The following is a 9260-nucleotide window of genomic DNA, read 5'->3' as shown; positions in this document are numbered from 1 at the left end:
TCTTTCAATTCAATCTTTGTCTGTCATTCTCATGGCTTCCAACATCATTGCCTGGTTGGTAACTCTCTCTCTCTCTCTTGTTCTCTATCTCTCTCCTTCAATACTAATCTCCTTCCTTTTTTGCAGGGGTTCAGGTGAAGATGGTCAATTAGGAATTGGTACAAACGAAGATAAGGAATGGGTTTGTTCTGTTAAAGCTCTTCCTTCTCAACATGTTCGTTCTGTTGTTGCTGGTAGTAGAAATTCACTCGCCATTTTGAATGATGGCAAGGTCAGTGTTTGTGTGTGCACTTTTCACTCCATTACATATTGAAAAATTTAACCTTTTTAAGTTTAATATGTTTTTATTCGCTAAAAATTATCTATTTTTATCGTTCTGGAGAACTTAAATTCGATTGCTGGGTGGAACAATTCTTGATCATATGTTAAAAGTGAGTTGAATGTAAAGCGGTTTATGTTAGGATGCATTTAAGTAAAAGTGAGTTGAATGATAAATTTTAGTCTAAAAATCACGTCTAGATTCAAAAGCTACAAATCCTAGCTTCAGTTAGAATTATTTATGGAGACAAAATCAATTCCATTCGAGGGCAACCAAACATGTCAAAATAAACTTTACACCTCCATAATCAATTCTGGCTGCTTGAAGCGTGGAACCAAACATAGGGTACAACTTATGTGAATGCCCTGTTTGGATAAACAACTTAATTAAACACTTATCATAAAAGCGCTTACATATAAGCTATTTCTATAACAAAAGATGAAATAAACTCTAAACTATTTTTGATATAAGATATAAGTGATTTTCATAAGCTATCTTGTAGAGCTTATGGATATACTCATATACGCTGAAAACAACTTATAGACATAAGACATGTCATAAGATGTTTACATAAGACTTCTCAAAGACTCTTACAAGTGCTTATGCTAGCAGAGAAGCTGAAATAAACCAATCCAAATATCCAATCAGACTCGATAACAATTTAACTTTGTTTTATCGTTTGTTATAAAAAACAACTTATACATGAATACTTATATAATAAGCATTTATACTGTTAGAGCTTACTTCAACTGTTCATTCAAACATGTCCTTAGTCCTATATTGGGCGCTCTTAGTCTTACATAGCACTAAAAACACTGTTTTTGTAAAAGGTGAAGACTAAAATTGTTTAAATCTTTTGTTGGGCTAAAGTTAAAAAAGATTTGTAATTTTATAGGGACTAAAATCATATTTGACTTTTTTATTCTCTCTCTCATTGTTATTTGTTCTGAGTAGTTGTTTACATGGGGTTGGAATCAAAGGGGAACTCTTGGACACCCAGCTGAGACCAAGACTGAAAACATTCCCAGCCAAGTCAAAGCACTTTCCCATGCTCACATTGTTCAGGTATTTTTATATTACTATCTTGCTTATGTTGTTGTTTTCTTTGGTGTTATACGAGGATTTGATTACTGTAAAGAAAAATTCCATTTTTAGAAACATTTTATAGCTTTTTAATTTAGAAAAGAAAAATAAACCCTCCCCTCCTCTCCAAAATCTTCCATCCAAACATACCCTACAACACTGTTGTTAAATACCGGCCATGGTGGAATCGTGTGGTGGATTTTGTGGTAGATGCCATAGGCTATTTGTGAAGTGCCACCTCCTATGGAGGTGCCATTGTTTGCATTAACAAGTTCATATGGTGGAGTTTTGGCCATCCACTATAACCTGAATTTTTCATTTTAGAGGAGTTGAATCCGTTATTTGAATTGATTATATTTATTGACTTGTGGTTCTGATTGTGTTTTTTTGTTTTTTTTAAATGATGTTAAGGCGGCTATTGGTGGTTGGCACTGTTTGGCTGTTGATGATCACGGAAAAGCTTATGCTTGGGGTATTCATTTCAAACCACACCAACATCTGTGTTTGTTATATATTTTGCTTCTCTCATTCTCTGTGACTATAGAGGGAAGTATTTTTCTTTTATTCTTAGAAGTGAAATAACCCTTCAAAGTGGCAATGTCATTAAACACGATGTGGAGTGTCTTCTGATTTTCTGCTTCAACTAGGACATACCATTTTTTTCATTTGGCTTCTCATTATGTTGAATGACATTGAAGACAAAATTGATTGCATTGCACATTTTGAAGAATGAGATAAGTGTCATATATACATAGGTAATAGGTGTGTTATAGATATTTTACTTTTGAAAAATCGGAATGAGTGTCGGCGGGTGAACTTCTATTGATCTATATCGACAAAAATATTTGAAGATTGTGGGAGTGAGTACTCTTCAAAAATCAAAAAGTGGGTATTCATGCATTAGTTTGTTAATTGAGATCGCCAAAAATAGCGGTTTGTTCAAGTTTCGCTCTGCCACAGCGCTATAGTTCCACAGTAGTTTCTATTTAACAAGAATTTGTTTATATAGCATATCGTATAAGAGCAGCGGTTTATTCAAATTCTTCTATGCAATAGACATTTCACAACACTGTTATGAATATATTATGAGAATGATAAGAGCAGATATACTTGATGTCAGGTGGAAATGAATATGGTCAGTGTGGTGAAGAACCTGAGCGCAAGGATGACAATGGTAGACCTTTGAGGAGAGATATTGTGATCCCTCAGCCTTGTGCTCCTAAGCTTTCTGTTCGACAGGTAACTTGTTTATGCCAATGCAAATGCAATGATGGAACCAAATATGATTTACCTTTGTTTTGTTTCTGAGAAAAATATTTAGTTGCGTTCATTTCTTAATTTCATCAGATTGTTTAGTGAAATACAAGTAGAATTCCTATGCAATTCTTCATCTAGCTTTAATTACTGAGATATTATTATCCTTTTGTTGAGTGAAGTACAAGTCTTTATAACAAGAATATCATTTCCACGATCAATCTCCTGACATTAAGCCGAATATTTTTTCTGTGATGTGAGTCTTTTGTTTTAATCTCCACTTAACTACTCTCTAAAGCTTCATAGAATGCACACGAGTTAATCCCTCTATAGTTTGTGCAATTTTATATGCCACATTTGTTCGATAAGAGTACTTCTCCATCCATTCAACTTGTTTTAATCCTTAATCATCACATTAAACAACTCTATGAGCTATCTTATGCATAAGCGTCGAAATTTGAATTTGATTCTTATTGTTTAGCCATTATGCAATAAATATAGTCCTACAGTGTTTAGGTTTGTAATGGAGCTTCTGCATCTCTTTTACAATAACATACCATAGATTGCTATTTGATATTGTTCTAATTACATCTGGTGCAGGTTGCTGCTGGAGGAACTCACTCAGTGGTACTTACACGTGAAGGGCATGTTTGGACATGGGGTCAGCCATGGCCTCCTGGTGACATGTAATTTTTCTCTTTTTTGAATAAAAGTAATAAGTTATTAATGAGATGAAGAGAATGGCATACAAGGAGAGAGTAGGATAAAATCCTTCTAAACAAAGAACAATACAGAAAGCATCCAAGGAAATAAAAGGAAATCAACATAGGGTTCATTTTCTGTGTTTTCAAGAAGAAAAAAAATGCTTTTTTAAATAAATAAACATGCTTACAAAATTATGATAATCAGATATGTTTTATGAAAAAGCGAAGATAAAAGCAGTTTTAGCACTTTTATCAATGACTAAGTAGCTTCTATATGTAGAAAAGCTTCCCAATCCCTACACATATTGTTACTGAAACCCTGCGCAGAAGGCCGTGTACTTCAGCCAACAAGATCCAAATGGTCAATCTTATTGCAAATCAAGTTACTTGCCAAATAAACGTTCTCAAAAGTACTGAGAATTCCGTGCCAACTAAATGCACCAAATTTGTTGTATAGATTGCACATTGCCATACAACTTTGTTTCTTTACTTCTACCAACAATTATTTTAGCCACTCGAGTACTTTATGTTTTTACTTGACATAACTATATCCCTATTATCTATGAATTTATTTTACATATTTGGATGGTTATCTGATCTTGACTAAACAGCTTCTGCTTTATGTTAATTCTAATATCTTTGCTTCATATCTTGCAGTAAACAGATTTCAGTCCCGGTTCGGGTGCAAGGTCTTGATAATATAAAGCTTATAGCAGTAGGTGCATTTCATAATTTGGCACTCCAAGAAGATGGAACTCTGTGGGCTTGGGGTAATAATGAATATGGACAACTTGGAACTGGAGATACGCAACCAAGGTCACAACCTGTTCCTGTGCAAGGACTCTCTGGACTTACCGTGGTTTGTATCTCATTTTCCAAAGTCGACTTGTTTATTTGTAGATCATTTTGGCAAAATGCATAGTAATATACTTTGTTGTGTACAATAACCACCAATGCCTTTTCCAACTAAAACCCTGTTTGGATAAACAACTTAAATAAACGCTTATAGCATAAGCTCTTATCATGTAAGTGCTTATGTATAAGTTATTTCTATAACAGAAGATAAAATAAAGTCAAATTGTTTTCATATAAACTATAAGTTGTTTTCATAAACTATCTTGGTAAGCGTGTGGAAATAAGCTGAAAACAACTTATAGCCATGTCATAAGCTATTTCCATAAGCTCTCCCAAACAGTCTCAGAAGTACATATGTCAGTAGATCAGCTCAAACAAGGCAGTCAACTACATGGATCACACAACGTAGTACTGTTTTATCACGAATCGTGTCTAGTGGCATTACTTTTAAATTCAATCCTTTGTATTGGTCTGCTGTGTATAAACCTTAGTTGTGAACTTATCTTGTGATTCAATTTTGTGAATTACATCAAATTTAAAGTGTGATGTTATGTTTGTGTATTCAGGTATGTTAAGGTTTGGTCTGGTTTGGGTTAAAATGTTGTAATTACTATGCACATAGTATGCTATAGTTTTTAACATTATTTCTACATTAAGTAACTATTATTTTTACTTTATGAGTCGAGTCTGAAAGTTTCACAAGTTTACGTAGACTCTTAAGTTTGACAATTTAGAAATCCCATTAGTTCAATGTAACAAGTAATGAAATCGGTGAGACGGGTAATGCTACAGTCTGATAATGTTTCATCCTTGGTGTGCAATAGCCCACACAAAGCATTTACAATAAATAAGTCGATGTTAAAGCTTAAACCAAAGAAGTTGGCCAGCGGTAACAATAGCTACTGTTGAAAAATAATAAGAATTTTGAATATTGTTTGTTGATAATAACTTAATACAAAAGACTAAGCACTAATCCCTATTTATAGGAAACAAACACTTATAATGGTAAATAAATAGGGATATTAGGAAACAAATCATAATACTGATGAGTAATATGTAAACTAATTGTAGAAGACAAACTAAGATGCTGTAATATAATATAGCCAAAAAGTTACTTCTATGGTCCTTTAAGTTTGACCATTTTCCCGGATCGGTCCTTAACTTTTATTTTCTCAAATTGGTCCTTTATTTTACATTTTGTTTGTACAGTTGGCCTTTTTCACAAGTTTTGTTAAAAAAAAACATGCGTGGTTGAAGAACATAACTTGTGGTTCACAGTCACACTATATAACATAAAAGACATCAATGCTACATGACCATAACTTAAAAGGCCAACGATGCAAATGTAATGTAACACAAAGGAGCAATTCGGGAAATATAAATCAAAGGACCAATCCTGAAAAAGGGTTACAGTTAAAGGACCGCTAGAGTAATTTTGCCTATAATATAAAGACATGGCTAAACACAATTTCATCCATAGGCAGTGCCACATGCTAAAATAACTAGATCAATTTATTCTGATCATCTTATCATATCAATGTATGATTCAATATTTCACAATGTTCCCTACTCAAAGCTTCATGTCCTTGTTGATATTATAAACAGGATTGCCAATATGGTGATATGGGTATTTGAAGGCAATTCCCCGTAATCTAAATTGAATCCTTGCCAAACTTGGGATGTTAGTTAAATTATGCAGTAAAATAGATTATACATTACTGCAAAGGTTATAGACTTTTTCCTTTTCTAATGCTCAAGAGGCAACATAAGTACAGGATAAATCATGTGGGTAAGTTGGCTAGCCCAATTTTCTTGGTAGTTGCGTCAGTGTTGTCAATTGTGGATCGCAGGAAACAGCAGCTTGTTCAAATTTCAGTATGCTACAGTGATATAGCGTCGTTATAGTTGATATTTGAGAACATTTGTACTAAGTAGTGTATGACAGAGCAATATTGATTTGTTCAATACTGTCCACTACGCTAGAGTTCCACATTAGCTGCAATTTGACAATACTGAGTCGCTGGATGCTGTTTGTATAATAGGATGAAACTATAGGATTTTAGAGAGGAAAGTCATATTTACAATAATGGAATTTTATTAATATTGGCGTGAAGGATGTGTTACAGAAGAGACGACACTGCATGCATGTTTTTTGTTGTTGTTCACTCACTCATATCTAAAATAGCTTATCTAATTTTTTTTCATAATCTGTGTGAAACTATAGGTAGATATTGCAGCTGGTGGATGGCACTCTACTGCATTGACAGATGACGGAGAGGTGCTCTTTCTGTTTTTTGGAATCTATTATGTTTAAATTTTACTTTCAAGAAATCCATGAAGAATATTTGTAGCGTGTTTTTGACTATTTTTACTATCATTTCAAAGTTATACACCATCTTGCGATATTCATGGAATCAAAAAGTTAAGCACCAAAGTTTTTAGTGGATTTTTTCATGGTTAAAGATACGAATCAAACGAGTTGTATCTCTCAATTCGATATTAAATTGGATTCAAACGATACGAATCTCTAGTGTGTATCTATTTTTCACTAGAATCCCAATCCTAACTAATGAACCACTACCTAAACCTAGTGTAAGCAACCACCTTTTCTTGTTACCTTTGTATAACCAACCACCTTTCTTTTGTCATTTGATTTATAACTTGAATTATTTGAAGGTTCATATACGATATATCAACTTATAGTTTTGTATCGTCACTTGTTTTCACTTAAAATGGCATTTTTCATTGGTAACATGTCTTACGATTTATAATGAGATTGAATTCATGATTCGAAAAATAGGTCTTCCGATTCACTATGTGATAACCATAGATTTTTTTCCCATGGTGGTGTTTTTCCAATGAGAGAGGACTATAATGCTATCTTTGATGTTTTTGTTTCAGGTATATGGCTGGGGAAGGGGAGAACATGGTAGGCTGGGATTTGGTGATAGTGATAAGAGCAGTAAAATGTTACCTCAGAGGGTTCAACTTTTAGCCGGCGAAGATATTGTGCAGGTACTATCTCCTGTAACTATCCACTCTCATGATCAGTTTTTATCAAAGTATGCAGCATTGGTATATCGTGTCTAGGAAACAACAGTCACTTTCATAGTGGAAATGATTTCACCTTCACAAATAGCGCTTTCTAATTATGTACTTTTTTCTTATCTTATCATCTCTAATTAGCTTCCATTGAATTACATAATGCCATAAGGTGTTAGCTTAACGTCATAACCTCAAGAGATAAAGTTCTCTCAGGGTCGATTGTAAAATAGTCATTAGTGTTTTTTTACTAATAATAGTTATGACTAGTTATGCTGAAATATCTATTTATTGGTTTGTGGTCAGGTGTCTTGTGGAGGTACTCATTCTGTTGCATTAACCCGAGATGGGCGCATATTTTCTGTAAGTAGTTTGCTCACCATCTCAATTTTCTTTGCCATGTTTTGTTTAATCTGAAATAAAAGTCACCAAAATTTGATATTCCCTTTATATATTGATATTATAGATTAGTAGCAGTTTTCATTCTGTGAATTTTTCGGCCAATGTTATGTTAGTCCTTATGAGATGCATGTATGATTTTGAAATATTTTTTCTAATTTTGATGAAATTATTTGCAGTTTGGTAGAGGTGATCATGGACGGCTTGGATATGGGAGGAAAGTCACTACTGGTCAACCAATGGAGGTACCTATAGACATCCCTCCTCCACAGAATCTCGGTGACGCTGACGGTGAAGCTGAGGGAAATTGGATAGCCAAACTCGTCGCTTGTGGTGGCCGTCATACTTTGGCAATAGTAGAATGGAAAGATGATGAATCTAAAGCTGAATCTATTCATGATTAAAATGGAAACTAGTAAGTAGATTAGGCTAATGACTGATTTGGAACTCAGTCCATGTGTGATATGAGGTGTGTTTCGGCAAACAACTTAAATAAGCGTTTATTGAACCGACATTTATTGCGTAAGAGCTCATGTATAAGTCGTTTCTAGGATTGAAGAGCTTTTGAAGCCGAATTTCGCACAAGCTCTGATAAGCAGTATCTATGAGCTAGTATAAGGAGTTTATGTAAACAAGATTTATATGCTATAAGCTTAAATAAACTCAAAATAAGTTCTTCCAAACACAACTCATGATATATTATTCATCAATTTACTATTCAGTGTTTAGTGTCCTTTTGCATATTTATTTTAAGTACAGGAGACATTATATGTTTGGCACATAATATGGAATCATATAATCTGTTTATTAGTACTGATTCATATACTTTGGTGCAAAATCTTTAGCTCACAATTTGACAATTGTGGTTCTTTCACTCTATAATCTTGCAAATGAATGTAAAAAAAAAAAATCAATGCCTAGCTTACTTGCTTCAGTTATCTAGTCCTTAACATGAGAGTGTGTTGAGAGTCTCGTATCGACTTGGGATATGACCTACGCCGTACTTATAAGGCTGTTGAAAGTCTTGTATGCCATTTCGTACCTAATGCAAGACTTTGAATTTTTCCTAAAACACCCTTTAGACCTATTGCCAAAAAATGGACTTGTAATGGAAAGATTATTTAAGTCATATCTCTAGACGGCATGAAAGTCTCTACAAATATATACACTTACAACAATGCGCTTCATTTTATGTTATGTTCCATTTAATTGATAACTTCTATCAAGTAGTGATTGCCCCCCTACAATTGCGTAAACCGTTTGGGAGATAACTCTAGACGAGTATCTTTTTGTGTTTTTAAAGGTTTTGGGAGATAACTCTCCAATGTTGTTTTTAATAATAAAGATAAAATACCAGGATCACTAGAGAAACGATGTGAAAATTCATGCATGTAGAAAGCCTCATATATGTAAACTACTTAGTGGTGATATTGTGGCAAACCCTCAAATTCTGAACTAGCATTACTAGAACATATTGTCGGTCATGGAAAGAAATTTAATAGATATATTTTTGTTTTTTTACAAAATGAAAAAGTGAAGATATAGATAGAAAGGAAGTTTTGTGTTTCTGAGAGGTGTATGTAAGGTTGGAATAATTTGTTTGA

At 33.7% G+C, this 9260-nt stretch overlaps 1 protein-coding gene across 1 annotated transcript; it reads left to right on the top strand.

Annotated features, from left to right (window-relative positions):
* On the top strand, positions 1-8384 carry LOC25479730 (ultraviolet-B receptor UVR8). The gene is made up of 11 exons (XM_013587821.3): positions 1-54; positions 127-271; positions 1274-1384; positions 1814-1874; positions 2523-2641; positions 3257-3342; positions 4018-4219; positions 6440-6493; positions 7117-7230; positions 7564-7620; positions 7836-8384. The coding sequence occupies exons 1-11, from the start codon at positions 32-34 to the stop codon at positions 8058-8060; spliced, it is 1197 nt and encodes a 398-aa protein (XP_013443275.1). The 5' UTR covers positions 1-31; the 3' UTR covers positions 8061-8384.
* The last annotated feature ends 876 nt before the right edge of the window (positions 8385-9260 follow it).

The sequence above is a fragment of the Medicago truncatula genome, chromosome 6, assembly GCF_003473485.1.
Source record: "Medicago truncatula cultivar Jemalong A17 chromosome 6, MtrunA17r5.0-ANR, whole genome shotgun sequence".
NCBI lineage: Eukaryota > Viridiplantae > Streptophyta > Magnoliopsida > Fabales > Fabaceae > Medicago > Medicago truncatula.
The sequence above is the reverse complement of the archived record's forward strand: the minus strand, read 5'-3'. Positions and strand labels throughout refer to the sequence as shown.